Below are 17,578 nucleotides of genomic sequence, written 5' to 3'. Positions count from 1 at the left end.
AATAATGTATATGTGTATATATCTATGCCAGAAAGAGTAATATTTAAATTTGCTCTCCTTGTCAGAGATTCACTGGCCGGCGATGCTCCAAATTATTTGAGAAAGCAAATCCAACTGTTAATTAGGGTTATGACTCGTAGAAACTGATCAAAGCTGAAAATACAGTGATATTTCTTAACAATTATACATATATATATGTATATATATATATATTTATACATATACATATATTAGCAACGGATTGTTTCCTATGAACAGCAAACTTTAACATGTTTTTGTTTACATCTGTATCATCAACAGGTTAATGATGCATGACTATATGTATGTAATTGGAAATAAATCGTTAATTTTAGCATTAAATATTTTGCATTACTTTGTAATCATAATTTATTGTATTTCATGTTGACTTTTTTGAATCTTTAATTAGTTAAGACATTTCTTTTTTATTTTATTTGGTTTTAAAGTTGTTAATTTTGTTGGTCTCCAAGGCCGCCTGTTATTTATGTAATTTTAATAAGCCAAAGTATTATTATTTAGTCATCGTCAGTCACTGCTAGAAGTTGCAAGTTGAAAAATAGATTGACCAATAAAATTAGTTCATTGGATCAATTTATTATATCAGACAGACTGATGCTTGTCAAGTAAGCTAGAGCGCTAGAAGAACCAAGCAACGTATTTTATTTGTTATGTCATGAAATAAAAGTTAATGTAAACGATTATCTTAGAGATTTGTGGTCATGTCCAGTTTACATGTTTTGATGTCTAAACATATCCAATTCGTTTTTCTCAGTTTATTTATATTATACATGGCTTTTTTTGTTTCGATCGAACATTTACCACATTCTTCCAGACTGTTCAAGAGAACATATCCAAGCAATATATTTTACAATTTTTTGGAAAATAAAATTATAACATCTCTCGTTCCGCTTCATTGAATGGGCGTTGAGGAAAAAAAGAGTGAATGAGAGACTTGTTAAAGCTGTGATGCAGCTGTATGAAGGGGCAAAGACGAAGGTGAGGGTTGGAAGGGGGGTGTCGGACGTTTTTAGTGTTAAGGTAGGAGTGCATCAAGGATCAGTGTTATCACCGTTTCTGTTTGCAATTGTGATGGATGTTGTGTGTGGAAACATAATGGAGGGGTTGTTATTTGAGATTTTGTATGCAGATGATTTAGTCTTGATGGCTGATAGCATGGAAGAATTGCAGTTAAAATTTGACAGATGGAAAAGTGTTATTGAAAAGAAAGGGTTAAAAGTTAATATTGGTAAGACAAAGGTAATGGTGAGTGGGGAGCGAGTGATAAGTAAAATAGACCCCTGTGGGGTATGTGACAGAAGAGTGAAGGCTAACTCGGTATTGTGTATAGGATGTCAGAAATGGGTGCATAAGAGATGTAGTGGTGTGAGGGGGGCACTGAAAAAGGTGGAAGGCACGTTCAAATGTAAGAAATGTGTTCATGGTGTGATTAATAGGACGGACGCAAGGACGGGGTTGAGTGGTGGTATTGAAAGAGTGGAAAGCTTTGTTTACTTAGGGGATAAGCTGAATGCGGATGGAGGATGTTTGAGCGCAGCTACGACTAGAGTTCGTGTGGGATGGATGAGTGTGGGATGGATGAAATTTAGGGAACTAGGTGGGGTATTGTGTGGAAAGAAATGGTCAGTGAAGATGAAAGGGAGGGTATATAAAGCATGTGTGAGAGCAGCGATGGTATATGGTGGTGAAACTTGGGTGTTGAGGAGAGAGGAGGAAAGTGTACTGCAGAGGGCTGAAAGAGCTATGGTGAGGATGATGTGTGGGGTTAAAGTGAAGGATAGGAGGAATAGTACAGAGCTGATGTCAATGATGGGACTGAATGAGGACATTGTGACATTGATAAGGAGATCGAGATTGCGGTGGTATGGACATGTGTTGAGAAGGGATGAAAGGGTCGGGATTAGGCGAGCGTTGGAGTTCGAGGTTGAAGGAGTGGTAGGAAGGGGTCGTCCGCGATTGGGATGGAGAGAGCAGGTGGAGAAGGACAGGGTGAAAGCGGGGTTGCGTGATACTGAGGCGAGTGACAGATTTGGATGGCGTCGAGGGGTATTTCGGTTTCATCATAGGTAGCCAAACGGCAACCCCCGATCTCGGGGAAAATGCCGTCTAAACGTGTGTTGTTGTCTCGTTACGCTTCACGAATATACTGTTCCATACGATAAATGCGCGACATGCTTTGTAAAAAAACCGGTGAACCCTGTGTAGAACAACGCTACACATTTTGTTTTTCTTAGAACCAGCATTTAAGTTATCGCTCTAATAATCGACAACACATGCAACCTTTTTGTTTCATATTTTGTTAATGTTATACGTTTGTTATCTAGATCTGTATCTTATTATGAGTAGGTTTTTGGGTTAATATAATTTTTAACTGCAACCACGTGTTACTTACTTGATATATTTAAAAATGACAAAAGAAATTTGATCTCAATTGAATTGGAATCTCAATCACTCTCTGATTTATTTAGTAGTCACAAAGTAGTCTGATAATTAACATTAGTTTAAGGCATTGTTTATTTAACATAAATAAAATTAACATACCAACCAAAACCACATCAATATAATAGCAAATGTTGTATGTTTGTTTGCCATCATCAGAAAATTTCAACTAATTTCTATGAACCAGTATAAAACAGTAAAATTTAATAGAAACAATGCTTAAATAATCTAGCAGATAAAATCATGCATCATTAAACATGGCGCTGATGTGCCATCCTAGTTTGTATACACGCATGCAATGCTAGAAAGTACATTGTTATAATAAAGTATGTACATGTATACACATACACTCGTGTGTATAAATACATACACATTATGACATATGCAGACACATATTTATAGACACATACATATTTGTACACATGTATACCTGTAAAAGCATTATATCAGAAAAAATAAAACTATCAAAAATCTTGAGAGTTAGAACTAATTTAACTGTCTGTCTATAAAATTGTTTCAGGCTAGTTAAAAATGCGATTAAAAAATTCGTAAAACCATTACAAAATATTAAATCCTTGGGGATGATTAATCTGTTATTAAATAAGTGTTATTGGATCAATCAGAAGGCATCAATAAATGAAATATAACTTATTCAGAACAAAACTGTCAGCAGCTATCAATGCAAAGATAATTACACAAAAAATGTACATTAGAGACGACTTGATATATACAGGTACAAATACAACACGGTTAATCAGTCAATTATGAATGATTACCGTTCTTAACAGCCAACGAAGTAACAATCTGACTGCTCAACTTTTCTGATTTACTGATGCGGAGAAACTTGCTACTGGCATATTTGTTCTTGACCGCCACCAATTTTGTAGCAGAATTGGTTTTTATGACAATACTGGCAAGCTTATACACAAGAGGTAAAAGGTCTGCTTCGGTGTATGTGCTGTAATGAACCAGTGATGCTGTCTGTAAAGTTATTTTTTACAAATTTATTTATCAAGGATCAAATAAAAACAAGAGTTATAATAAAAAACAGACCCATGGTGTTCCTTCAATTGTCAGTTTTGAGAGAAGCAGAGCAGCTGCGGCAATTTTTGACGGGGGATAGTGCACCATGTCATATTCAACAAGAATCATTTCCATAAAATATTTCGCCAAGTTATGCGTTTCACCTTCAACCTGTTAAGTAATAAGAAATTGAAAAACAGGTGAGTGAAACTTTATGAAACAAAACCATGCCTTTTGTTTTATCTCAGGCACGAGCAAACAAAAAAATATAAACACAATCAACTCAAAAATTTTTTAAGAGAAAATAAAAAACACAAATCAAAATGGGCTCATTTTATATAGCGTGAACAAAGAAACAATGTAGATATTAAATTGTTGCTACCTCTCCAGCTTTTGAGAATCTGCGAAGGAAATGAATAGGGAGTGGTCTGCCGAGTTGGAAGTCAAGTGACTTCATGATCGTACATTCCATTTGTCTCAATTCTGATTTTGTGTATGCATTGTCTGTGATGTAGACAAAGTCAGCCACCTCTGGGGCATACATTTCCTCATACTTGGAGGCGATCCACATCGAAGTAACTCCAACCAGTTGTAATTTTGACTTTGCCACTTGATTTTGCTGCAAATAATTATTAAATTCACCAATACAATAAATATTGAATTGAATTGCATCAACAACCTGTAGATATCTGTCTAGAATGGCGACTGACAAGAACAATGTTTCTTGTAGCAAATGGAATCGCAAATGAACCTGAACAAGCCAATCAACTAATATGGCTCTCATTTTGCCATTTACTTCCGTTTGTGGGGACAAGTAGTCAGGCCTGATTATATATCTGCTTTCAAGAATTCTCATATAGCAGTATATGTCTTTTACGTACTCACTCATTAACTGAGGATTCTCCTCATCCTCTTTGTCGATATCATTTATGGGTCCCTGAAATTACACAAATGGTATGTTATTTTTTTGCACGAAACTTGTAAATAAAAGTAATTTTACCAAGATAATTTCTTTTATTTCTTCTGTTGGTTGAACTATAATTGGCTATTAATAAAAAAAATTGCTATTATATAGGGACAAATAAGAATCAGAAAAACAAACTAACAGCTTTATTTTCAACTTCTTCGATCTTTTCAAACTTTTCATGCTTAACAGGAGGGAGCTAAAACAGAAAAATAGAATTTTAATTGGAAATTTTAACTTGTAAATTTAATTCACTGCTTAGTAGGTAGGTAGGTACCTTGGACAACTGTTTTCCTTCAGTTGCCTTACTGACTGGTGCATTTGAAATGTTCCCCAATGCTCCTCGATGAATAGTCTTTCCAACATTTTTTTTGTCTTTGGCATTCAATAAATTAGAAACCTGTAGTAACCAAATAATATATTAAATTTCAAACTTTCAAAGCTGGTTTTTGTATTAAATTAACATTAAAATTTACAGTAAATTAGGAAAATAATTTAATTACTATAAAAAACGAAAAAGAGATAATGAAAAATACTTGAATATATCCCACTAAAAGCAATAAAAACAAACAAATGAATGAATGAATTACATCAATATTTCACTCAGATGGCCCCTGTGAATTGTCGTCATAAAAATCAAGCGTTATATTGATTTACAACTATCAATATAACTCACAGTTGCTTATCATCATCGTTTCATTGATCAATGATTTAGTTATATGGTATATTTATATATTTTTGTAATAAATAACTAAATAAATAAAATAATTTATTATTAAATAATTAATTTATATAAAAAATATAAATGAATAAATGCAATGGAAAATATTAGCATACTGCTTTTCAATTTTTAACCACATTTTTAAACCACTATTTAATTGGTTTTATGTCAATTAATTTTAAATAGTTACAAAACAAACTCTAAAATCTAAATTTAAAAAAATAATTTTAAACTGAATCATGATTAAATTAAACATTAGAAATAATTTTATGAAATTAAAAAGCAAAAACTAAATTATACTAAGATACAAATAACTCTGAAAAAATAAAACATTATTATATTAATAATTAATTTATTAAATAATTGAATAATTAAAAAATTAATTTAAAATTCTTATATAATTCCTAATAAAAATTTTCTAAAGCAAACGCAAACAGTTGCAATTGCAAGGCCAACCCATTCACATTATTACAGAAATAGAAATTCAATTCATATTTTTTAGAATTTAGAACACGATTTTCAAACAAAATTCGCCATGAGAGCACCGCGCCACCACGACGGGAGATATTGCATTTTCATATAAAATTATAACTAAAATGTGAAAAAAGTAAAAAATGTTTAAAAAAATAATAAACATACTGCAACGGAACGAGCAAGCGCCATTTCAAAATTTTGATGAAAAATTTTTGTAACAAATAGATAAAATTCACGTAAAATATTCCGCCTTCAACACCAAATCTCCTCTAACAAATCTCTAAACTTTTAAATTTCGTGCCAAGTAGCTGTTTAACGATTTAAATAGCCCTGTCTCACTCCTATTGGTTGCTAAAAATAAAAAGAGTCCAAATAAAGAGCGCTGGTTGGTCGATAACAATTTGGCTAGGATCGGTTTTTATTTTAATGCGTCATTTAAAGAAATTTATGTAGAAAAAATAGTTAGCGCTTGAGACTTTTAATAAGTTTAGTTATATAAAGGTGAAAAATATATAAAACATTGGATTATTCTAAATTACATCACTAAATTCTAAATTACAATACCATTAAAATTCACAACAAGTATATTGTATATTAACTTTTCGCACATGATCATGTTTTAATGCACACGCACACACACAAACACACACACACACAATTGTGTGTGTGTATATTATCTGTATATCTTTTATGTTCTTCATTTCTTCAACCATAGATTTGAAGCAGCCATCTTTGCCACAAAGGCTGTTTATCCTTTTCACACGACGTACCCATGTATTTATGTGCACGCGCAAGCACCGCATCATATACGCTGAGTATATGATAGCCATTGAGATGTTAGACTCTGCGCGCATTTGAACCACTTGAGCCATCTCGCCGGCCAACATGCGACAACTTCCGTCGTCTACCCATTTACCAGCCTCGAAAGGACGGACGGCTGGGTTGGCTACTAGCACACTTGAAATTTATATATATATAATTATTATTTCATATAATGACGTAACAGCTACACATAGTATAACATAGTTCTTACTATAGTTCTATTAGACTCAGAGAACTACAGTTACCGGCACTTCACTATAGGTGTATTAAAATTGTTATTTAAAATTATTTATTATATATTTTAATAAATGTTTTAACTTCAAATTAAAAAGTATAATGCTCGTTTTACATTGATGCTTGCATACACCGTATCTCACGGTGTATCTGGCATATCAATTTTTATGTCAAATATGAAACAAATTGTAGTTGCATCTTTAACAATGAACAAATGTCACTTGCTAACAATAATGAATAATAATAAACAGGTGGTTTTTTAACGTGCCAAATATATTAGAAATATTGCTACGTTTAATTTTAGTGTGAGCCTTGAGCTTGCACAGTAGAGCATAGCTTATCCCAACGAGGTGTAATGCTCGGAAGACGAATCTTTTTCATATTTTTATTTTAAAAAAAACTTGCACTTCACACTTTGCTTGCGGACCACAAGTGGTCCGCGGACCACAGGTTGAGAACCGCTGCAGTATTGTATGAATTCTACCGAATTGTTGGCATTAATAAATTTAGTAAGACAAACTTTAAATTGATTTATGTTAACAATTCGGTAGAATTCATACAACACAATATCAAATATGGTCTCCTTCCAACATATATATATATATATATATATATATATATACATATATATATATCGATAGAATTCATACAATACCATTATTGTATAAATTCTGTCGCAATTAGAATTTCATGGATATATATAATGTACAAAACTGTATGAAATATGATCTCCCACCAACATATGTGTGTTGGTGTATTTGATGATTTGTATAGCGCCTCTTATGAGGAACCCCAGTTGTACCACCTTCGTTGTGGATTGTTTTGTTGAACGAAATGGTGTTTCAAATGTTTCTTGAACAACTGTCGGTTTGTATCGTTGAATATTATCATTTCGACAAGCAATGCATTGCAGATTCGAGCTGATGATATTGAAGATTTTCTATTACCGAAGTGCGAAGAATCAAATCTAAGAAACACCAGATCTCCATTATTGGATAATCACAATTTACTTCGGTTCTCAAGTTGCTTTCACAAATAACTTGGACCATCGTCGGCCAGTAAATCTCTGACAAGGAGAGCTAACTTAAATATTACTCTTTCTGGCATACAAAGCCAGTGTAGCTCATTTTCGTTATAAGCTGAAATTGGATCGAATTTCGAACATCCTGCTATCAATCTAGTCACGAGTTGAAAATGGTCTGACAATGATCTTCACCAAAAGATACTGTAATTCCGTACATTATCAAATTACAGTACTCAACTCAGCTACAAATTAAACTACAAACAAGTGAGCGCACACACACACCCACCCACTCTCTCACATCGCTGATTCAACAGCCTCATGGCATCTGATTGACCTTTATCCGTGCAGTTGATTAGAGCATCGACGGCAGAGTTTATGGTTTAATTATTATATGGTCAAAATCATATATACATATATATTATAACTGGAACATATGTTATATTTATATATATACAATCTATTATATATATATATATATATATATATATATTCTATTTACTGACCAAGCTTTTCTATTTGCGCGACTAAAAACATTAGATCGTAGTATAGGATATAATATTAGAACGTCAATATTTCAGCGTAGTAAATTCACGTTCAAAGTATTTCAAATCAACTCTTTCATCCTCCAAATTATTATCGTTCACTTCACGTGCTTGCGGAATTTCATCTGAAACTCTTTCCAATCTTCTTCCTTAATCTTTGTTATGTAGCTGTTTGAATTTCGTTCTTTGAATAGTTAATTTTTTTAGTAGTTTTCTATACCTTTGCTGCTTTTGCCATTGTAGCTGTTGCATCTTGCTTACTGTTTATTCTGTGTATATGGTTGTCATTAAACTCTTCTTACCACCCACAAAGGTTGCCGACCCACGACGCACGACATATACATGCAAGCACATTTTCGTGTAGGAGCTAGCAGCCCATCATACACACCAGGTGCGTGATGTTGATGATACGTAAGAGCTTTGGACGACACGTTCAGACGGCCATAACCCAAATCAAGCAACATTTTAAAACGTTTAAATATTACAAATAAATACGAATTACAAATTGATTTCATAAAATAAAAAAAACAATATAAATTAAAAAATTAATTATTTTTGTCTTTATTGATATCTTTCATATGTGACAAGACATTCGACATGTTTAATTGTTGACTTTGTTGTTGCAATTGACTTTGTTGCTGCAACTGCATTTGTATTTGATGTATTTTTTGCTGGTGCAACTGCCTCTGATATTGAAGTTGTTGTTGCTGTAGTTGTTGCTGCTTTAATTGTTGTTGCTGTAATTGTTGCTGCTGCAAGTGCTGTTGTTGTAATTGTTGTTGTTGTAATTGTTGTTGCTGCAATTGTTGTTGTTGTAATTGTTGTTGTTGCTGTTGTTGTTGTAGTTGTTGTTGTTGCTGCTGCTGCTGTTGAAGTTGCTGCTGAATCAATTGCTGTTTTTGTTGGTGAGATAAAAGATGTGGAGGCAACTGGCTGACATTTCCGGAATTCATGTTCAGTGCTGTCGGAGCTATTTTTCGATCATAAAAAAATTACCAATAAATAAATAAACAAATAATTGCAACAAGCGTAAGTGACTTGAAATTAATTATTTCAAACAAATAAAAAAAAACCGATGATTACTAAACAAATATAAATGATAAGAAGAGAAACGAACAAGTGTTGATCTGGCTTGCGGGTCTGATGGCTGATCTGGGAGACAGGAATGGTTGTTGATGACCGAGAAGATTCGATTGGTGCTCAATAAGAGACGTGGGAGACATCAACAATGGCGGACTGCCGAGTTGTGCTGAAAGTAAATCAACAATAATCGTTAGTTGTTATTGAGCAAACAACACCGCTGAATTAACATGGGAACAGGTGGAAACGATAATTTTTGGCCAAAAATATCTCAAATTATGATTTCAAAGGCAAAAGAAAAACTTTAAACTTTTTATATGACCGTGATGATAATGATTTGTTAAATTGAGCAAAAAAACATAAAACAAAAATAGATGAATCACAATCCCATAACATAACAGTGACTAAATATTTTAGCTGTATGTTACTCTCAAACAAGCATGCAAACAAACAAACACGTTGATATCTGCAGCAGACCACCCTTATTCATGTTGACATTCGATGCACTAATCAGACGAGGAACACGAGACCCACCAGACATCTAGTAAATAACATTCAATTGATTTTTAACGTTAAAAAAGGTTAACGAAAAAAATTTGTGTCAATGACATGATAATAACCTGACAACTTGTTCTCATTTGTGATATAGAAGCCCAATTTAAATGGCATACCTGGGACGAAGGTAGGTTAGCATTGTTGTTGGCGTTCTGCATCTTGTTGATTAGGTTCAGTGATGATGAAGATGGCGACAAGAATGATGAACTGTCAGTGGTCCACGGCATTGACGAGCCAACTGCATCTATCAAAGATCGAAAGATGAAAAATTATTCTCTAAGCAGTTGTTGCAAATTGATAAGACCTACTATTTAAAAAGTTAATAACCTTCTATATAAATTGTTATCAATATTAAAGTGGACAATTTACACAGATTGTTCAATTGTGGATATTAATGAAGATAACATCTCTTAAACCCTTGATGATAATCAAAATAAACATCATAAAATAAATAATAAACATCATAGAGTGCAAACTCAATCTCAACATAAGACACTACCATAACAAAACAAACTAGTACAATCTCAACACCAGATAGTACAATTTCAACACTAGACAGTACAATCTCAACAATAGGCTGTACAATCTCAACACCAGATAGTACAATTACAACATTAGGTAGTCAATCTCAACACCATATAGTACAATCTCAACACTAGACAGTACAACTTCAACATTTATTGGCATAGCTTCTTAGAATAGTGCACTTTGTTATCTAAATGAGAAATTGCTTTTACTTGAGTAGTTTATATGTTGTTTGCTGGCAATGCCTTAAGTAGTTGAAACAAAAATCTAAAGAAAAAGACTGGACAATAATTTTTCTTCATCTTATCATCAAAAAATAATGCAAAATAAAATCAAATGCAGTTAAATTCTTTACATATTCAGACAAATGGCATAGTGAATTTTTACAGAGTATTTTGTTATTAAGATCCCATAACATATGCAACTTGAGACAAAACCTCTTTAAAGATATGCAGCAGAATGAAAACATCAGTTGCATGCATGTAAGTTGTAGGCTAGTGTAACAAAGCAATGTTATCGACTGATAAGAAGCGAACTATAAGCTACCTCAGATAAGTTTGGATGAATGGATATGAATATGTAAAAGTGTATGTATGTAAGTATGTATGTATATATGTAAAAGTGAAAGATCAAAAGATTGTCAGTAAAAAAATTCTATGATCCATGAAATTACAAACATGCATAAAAGCAGTTCAATGAAAATATCATTAACAATCAGCATTACCAGGACTGAAAAATAAGTCATTTTTTTTCATTTGAAGCAGCTGTTGTTGTTGTTGTTGATGTTGTTGTTGCTGTTGTTGTTGCTGTTGTTGTTGCTGTTGTTGTTGTTGATTTACTTGTTGTTGCTGCTGAAGATTATGTTGCTGCTGCTGGGAATGATGTTGTTGCAGTTGATGTAACTGTTGTTGCTGCTGCTGATGGTGTTGTTGCTGGTGTAGTTGTTGTTGTTGGTGTAGTTGTTGTTGTTGGTGTAGTTGTTGTTGCTGTTGAAGATGTTGATGCTGTTGTTGTTGTTGTTGATGCTGTTGTTGTTGTTGATGTTGTTGTTGTTGCTGTTGTTGTTGAGGACTGTTGTTGAAGGAGAACCGACTGTTTCATTGGAAACAAACTTGAAGCACAGGAATCGCACACGAGAAAGCATTAACTTTATTAAATTTTTCATTGGAAAATAATGTCACAAGATGCTAGATAAAAGCTGCTTAAGGTGATTTGTTTAACTGAGGATTTTTTAGTTAAATTTATAATCAGAAATCTTTAGTTGAGCCATTGGAATATTGAAATATAAGAAAAATCATCAGTTAAAAGCTAGATAAAAGCTCGATCGTTTCATAAAAGGTACAGCTCAAAAAATCATATTATCATTGTCATTATCATTTCCAAAGTTAAAAAAAAAGTTAATTAGAAATGAACGAGGAACAAATAAATGAAGAGTGGAAGATGATGATGCAATGAAATTAGTACATCTCAAACAATGAGTTAATAACAATTCATTGAATAATGTGGACTCACCTGGGGTTGCAGGCAGTAAATTCTTTTGCAAATTTAAGTGTTGTTGTTGTTGCTGCTGCTGTTGTTGTTGCTGTTGTTGTTGCTGCTGTTGTGATGGCACCTTTTGTTGCAATTGTTGATGCTGGATTTGAGATTGTTGTTGTTGTTGCTGTTGTTGTTGCAAATGCTGTTGTTGGACTTGCAAATGTTGCTGCTGCTGAAGTGCCAATGTTAACTGAGCAATGTTGCCTGTGAATTTTACATGCCGAAAATTTAATTGCATAATGGTAGAGCATGTAAAGGGTGAATGAAATTCATTTTTCGGTATTTCCAAGCTTCTAAAAGAGAGGAGAGTCCCACACAATTTTTTTTATCATCCGCGTCTCAAAACTTCTTTAGTCTATACCATTCCAACCAACAATCAGCAGAAGTGTGCACGCATAATTTTTGTACTAACAAAAACATTCCATCAATACTTTCATAACAAATCAAAAAATAGCAAATAAAAAAAACAGACCAATGTTTGGAGGATTGGCAAAGTTAGGAGCATTGTTGTTGTTGTTGTTGCTGTTCATGTTGTTGTTCATGTTACTCATGATGTTATTGCAGGAGGCATTCAACAACAAACTACCACTTATGCTGTTGCTCATATTCATGGCGTTGTTGGCAAGTAGGTTGCTGCTGTTGAACTGTACAGTAGGTAATTTTGTGCTGCTATTGACATTAACTACTGCTGTTGTTTGAGTTGTGGCAGATGTTATTGCTGTCATTGTCGTTGTTGATGCTGTGGTAGTGGCTGTCACTGCTGACGCCACCGTATTGCTTGATGCCATCATCATAATGCTTGCGCGAATCTACGTTTTATTATTGCATCGAAGTAATCATTTTAGAATCAATTTATGACTTATTTATAAACACGTTGGTTGTTTTAATAAATTATTCAAGGGCAAAAAATTTGTCAATGAGGTGTGAGAAAAGTTTCAAAATATTAATAGTAATAATACTAAAATAACTTCTGCAGATGTAACCTTATTGCACTCTTTCTAAGTGCATTACTCATACATATACACAGCGTATGTGAATGCCAGAATGAATGCATCATACGCTGTATGTGTGTGAAAGATGCAGAAACAGGCGTCTTTACTCATTACACCATCTCGAGATCTGATAAATCAATATAAAAATAACCACAAATCAACAAAGCTTCTAACGTCGGACTGGTTGGCGGGGGAAACGTTAATCTGAATTTGTTGTTTTTGTTGCTGCTGCTGCAATTGTTGTTGATCAAGAAGTACAACATTTGACATCTTGTTGTTGGCAACATTGTTATTATTTCGAATGTCTGAACTACTATTTGTATAATAATTGTTGTTGTTGTTGTTGTTGTTACCGGTTGCTGCGTTGTTGTTGTTGACTTGAGTGAACGATATTGTTGCTGGATGGTTGGCCCTCTGGTGGGTGATCTTTACTTGCCGCCTGCCCTCCTCTGTAAATATCTCCCTAAACTGTCTAATGTACCTGTCATTTGTACATGAACATGTTGGTCTGGCGGCATTATAAAAACCTTCATAGGTTTTTTATCATGCTAATTATTTTTTACTACATGACTTTCATGACTTAAGAGGTGGTGCCGTATTTGGTAACAAATCACAACATTCAGCTATCTACTTTTGAGGACCACCCATCATATGTGTTTGTTTCACATTGAAAAGTAAATTTAAGTTAACATCAGTAAAATTCCAGAAACAATATAAAAAATTGAAACGGTCACCTTTCGACATTTGTATAGGTTCCAAGGAAAAACCTGGGTAATGTTAAAAAATATCCATAAGAGAGGCAAAAATGACTGGAAAAACTATTCAATAATTTAATGGACAATCAGCCGATTACTCAACCAATCAAGAAAGCAAGCAATCAGCCAACGATTCAACCAATCAACCAAGCAAGCAATCAGCCAACGATTCAACCAATCAACCAAGCAAGCAATCAGCCAACGATTCAACCAATCAACCAAGCAAGCAATCAGCCAACGATTCAACCAATCAACCAAGCAAGCAATCAGCCAACGATTCAACCAATCAACCAAGCAAGCAATCAGCCAACGATTCAACCAATCAACCAAGCAAGCAATCAGCCAACGATTCAACCAATCAACCAAGCAAGCAATCAGCCAACGATTCAACCAATCAACCAAGCAAGCAATCAGCCAACGATTCAACCAATCAAGAAAGCAAGCAATCAGCCAACGATTCAACCAATCAAGAAAGCAAGCAATCAGCCAACGATTCAACCAATCAACCAAGCAAGCAATCAGCCAACCATACAACTAATCAAGCAAGCAATCGGCAAAGCACTGAATGAACAAACAATCAAATGATCAAGAAGCCAACCTGCAGGTACTGCCCTTTGATTCTCCCTCTTTGAAGTCCCTGTCGACATTAAGGGAACCAACGTACATCCTCATCCTGATCCTCTGCTGAATGGTTCAGTCTGGAGACTTCAATTTGGCACAAGCCTCGGTCAGCCCCAAATATGTACTCCCCACGAAACATCAGCGGGTTGCCACTTGTTGTTATTGGTTATCTGCCATCTTTGCATACTTTGCGGGCTTGGAAATTTATTTTTCACCATTCTAATATAATCTATTTGTTTTTAAACGGGGAATATAAACTTTGTAAACATCATAATGGAGAAAATTATGAACTGGTCAGTCGACGTATTTATTTAATAATTATTAACAACACCAACACATAAAGACACTTTAAACACTATGATGAATTCCGAAAAAACAACAAAAATAAACAGAAAGACGCGCAAAAATGTAATCAGATGCCCATAATAAAAAGCAAAATTCTCACTTAAAGCTCCTTAGGTTTCAGTAATTCGACTTCTGATTTCTTCCAGGCATCCACAGGCTGCAGATGAATTCAACATACCAGTCATAATTTACGTGCATATGCACTTTTACAAGTATTAAACTACAAATGAACAAATAAATGAACATAATAACCAGCAAGTTACAAACTAGAAAGAAAAATAAACAAGAGAAATGCATAAACTGCTTATTTCTATGCCAGACAACTAAATATTTACAAACGCAAACACACTTGTACTCATATAAATTTATAAACCAATTTCAAAAAGACTTACATATTACTCAATAAATGCGCACACGCTCACTCGCGCATACATACGCACGCACACACACATGTGCAAATAAACACACATACACACATATACATACAGGTTTGGACAATTTTAGGTTGATGTTCCTTCTTTCTTGACTCAATTTATGAGACATCATAAAGTTGCTAAGTTTAATGATAGACGATGATGAAGACGACGAAGATGAGGGTGCTGATGATGAGGCGGTTGTGGAGGTCAGCATCAATTCCAGTTTCTTATGCTTATTTAAATACTTTTGTGAGCATCTTTTCAAAGTCCTGTATTTATTGAAAAAATATTCCTATAAAAAATCCCTTTACATCAAAAATGTTCATACCATTCTGGCAAAATTCTGAAAAAGAAAAACACAATCGAGCCAAACCTTTATTGAATAATAGTTTATTTTCTTAACTTAAGCAACACTCTTTTTCATGTTTTTAAAAACGAAATTTACGACATGGACTGATCACTTTCTAATGCACTTTAACACATCTTAATAGTAATTTTTAAAAGTTACATCTTTCAGAATCAAACGAGCATGGTTCGTGAAAAATTGAACCATCTATATAAAAATGATTTGTTGAATATCTAATCAGAACTAAGCTAACTCCAATGAATGTTTTCATAAATTACGCAATAACAGATGTAAAATTTCTAATGCAAAAGATAAATGAAAATAGAATCAAAAAAAGATTAGATGCATAATGCATCACGCATCTTTGCAGTTCAAAGTTCTGTTAAGTACAACTAAATCTTTGCGGGACTATCCAACTTCAGAGAAACAGTTGAGTTGCATTGTTTCACATGTATTGTACATTTCAGCTAAAACTATCAAATGTCATGAATGGACAGTTGGATACTTTAGATACTTTTTGTATTCTTCACTATGTATAATTAGTTTATTGAAAAATTAAATCATAGAGGATGATAATGGTTTACAATATTAATGTTTAAAATTAAAAAAAGAGGATTCACTTTTTAAGAGTACTAGATTTGAGGGCAGGTTTCTGAGAGGATGTTTGTGATGTGATGAAGAAAACTTGTTGGGAGGCCTCAAGACACAGGGGATCGACAGTTTTGAGGAGCAGCTTGCTTTCCAATGTCAGACGATCCTGGTACGACCACTTTGCACTGCTCCTACCAACCAGTGCATTCACATCACAGACCAGACTCTGTGTGGCATGCGTTGTTAGCAATTAAAACTGAAGCATGTCCCAAATTTTAATGAAATATTATGTAGTAAGTTTGTTAGTTTATGGGAGATTGAATCTAACATGATCGTTGGGCTTGAGTAAAACATAATTGGTGTGGAAGACGTTATCAGTCAAGTGTCTGTAATCTCTTATTTCTGCTATGATGCATCCAGAGTGAAATATATTGTCCTAAAAAAGCAATGTTATTGTATTTCTTAAAAGATTGTCGACACAATGTTCGGTATGTTATATTAGGTTCCGCTCTGTACCTCGACATACACATTATGCATCACAGAAGTAATGGACTAGCACGGCATCTCACATTTGTCAAGTTCAGAATGCTCATGTACAACAAGATCACACACATAAACATTTTTCATCATAAAACATTTGAGACAGCTAATTAAAGTATTTTCAAATATGAATAAAAAGAACAATTATAACCAAAATATAGATACATTGAAAATCAAATACAAAAATTAATTCAAAATAAGCTCTGTAAATTTATAATCTTAAAAATTGACATGAATATTTATGTAGAATTTCTAGACCTCGATATTATCAAACAAATCAATGAGAGCTGGTGGAATTGTTTCCTTGTCAATGTAATGCAGTATATCGTCATCCTGAATAATGTTTTAGAATGCATCACGTTAATATTCATGCCAATAAATTCAAAAAGTTAATTGTTATCAATGTACAATAAATAGAATGAGTTATAAAGGTAGTATGAATGACAAAGATAGATAGCAAAAAGTAAGAACAGGGTGCTGAACGAAACTTGAAGACTACCTCATAAGCCAATCTTGTTGTTTCAACTTCCTGCAAGCCGCCATTAGTCCTCAGCATAATTGAGTAGCCTTCATTTCCAGGATATAAATTTATTATCAACGTGTTTAACCTTTCCTGCTCCACAAACGAACTCAAAATATTTGTCTGAGTTGAAAAATCCTAGAAGAATGATGATAATGCTTGCTAATTTAAAAAATAAATTTTTTTGAAATACTTACCTGATTTTTGTTTTCTCTTAGTTTTGATTGCTTGTCATTATTATCTTTTTGGCACATTTCAGACAACTTCTGGTTGAGTGACTCGTTGCTGATGCTGCTGCTGAAATGAGAGTGAAATATGCAATTTAGAAATAACAATTAGTTCAATTATATGTGCTACTGGAGGGACAGAGGATGAAAAGAGAAATAAGTAAAGTCTTATAAACTAGGAGCATGCCATCTCTTCTGCTATAAAATGTATTACAGATAAATTTAATATTTCTACCAGTACAGTTCAAGC

General features: G+C 33.6%; 4 protein-coding genes across 4 annotated transcripts; all 4 read right to left on the bottom strand.

The window, feature by feature from the left end:
• Positions 1–2,420: 2,420 nt before the first annotated feature.
• HELRODRAFT_106476 (hypothetical protein) lies at positions 2,421–5,962 on the bottom strand. Its single transcript, XM_009021285.1, has 8 exons — positions 5,823–5,962; positions 4,740–4,862; positions 4,605–4,661; positions 4,499–4,543; positions 4,178–4,435; positions 3,881–4,117; positions 3,529–3,669; positions 2,421–3,456 (listed from the first exon to the last, which is right to left on the bottom strand). Exons 1-8 carry the CDS (start codon positions 5,844–5,846, stop codon positions 3,238–3,240), a joined length of 1,104 nt encoding a protein of 367 aa, XP_009019533.1. The 5' UTR covers positions 5,847–5,962; the 3' UTR covers positions 2,421–3,237.
• Positions 5,963–8,824: 2,862 nt separating this feature from the next.
• Positions 8,825–10,141, bottom strand: HELRODRAFT_161361 (hypothetical protein; the record flags this gene model as incomplete). The annotated part of the gene is made up of 4 exons (XM_009021284.1): positions 8,825–9,249; positions 9,397–9,528; positions 9,837–9,900; positions 10,031–10,141. 4 exons carry the CDS (start codon positions 10,139–10,141, stop codon positions 8,825–8,827), a joined length of 732 nt encoding a protein of 243 aa, XP_009019532.1.
• Positions 10,142–11,274: 1,133 nt separating this feature from the next.
• HELRODRAFT_161360 (hypothetical protein) lies at positions 11,275–14,482 on the bottom strand (the record flags this gene model as incomplete). Its single annotated transcript, XM_009021283.1, has 5 exons — positions 11,275–11,510; positions 11,952–12,179; positions 12,448–12,619; positions 13,142–13,494; positions 14,383–14,482. The coding sequence occupies 5 exons, from the start codon at positions 14,480–14,482 to the stop codon at positions 11,275–11,277; spliced, it is 1,089 nt and encodes a 362-aa protein (XP_009019531.1).
• A 1,584-nt stretch (positions 14,483–16,066) lies between these two features.
• On the bottom strand, positions 16,067–17,355 carry HELRODRAFT_161359 (hypothetical protein; the record flags this gene model as incomplete). Its single annotated transcript, XM_009021282.1, has 5 exons — positions 16,067–16,267; positions 16,370–16,477; positions 16,840–16,914; positions 17,081–17,239; positions 17,299–17,355. 5 exons carry the CDS (start codon positions 17,353–17,355, stop codon positions 16,067–16,069), a joined length of 600 nt encoding a protein of 199 aa, XP_009019530.1.
• Positions 17,356–17,578: the final 223 nt, after the last annotated feature.

Source organism: Helobdella robusta, assembly GCF_000326865.2.
Source record: "Helobdella robusta unplaced genomic scaffold HELROscaffold_3, whole genome shotgun sequence".
NCBI classification, from domain to species: Eukaryota; Metazoa; Annelida; class Clitellata; order Rhynchobdellida; family Glossiphoniidae; genus Helobdella; species Helobdella robusta.
This window is presented reverse-complemented; position numbering and strand designations above follow the sequence as displayed.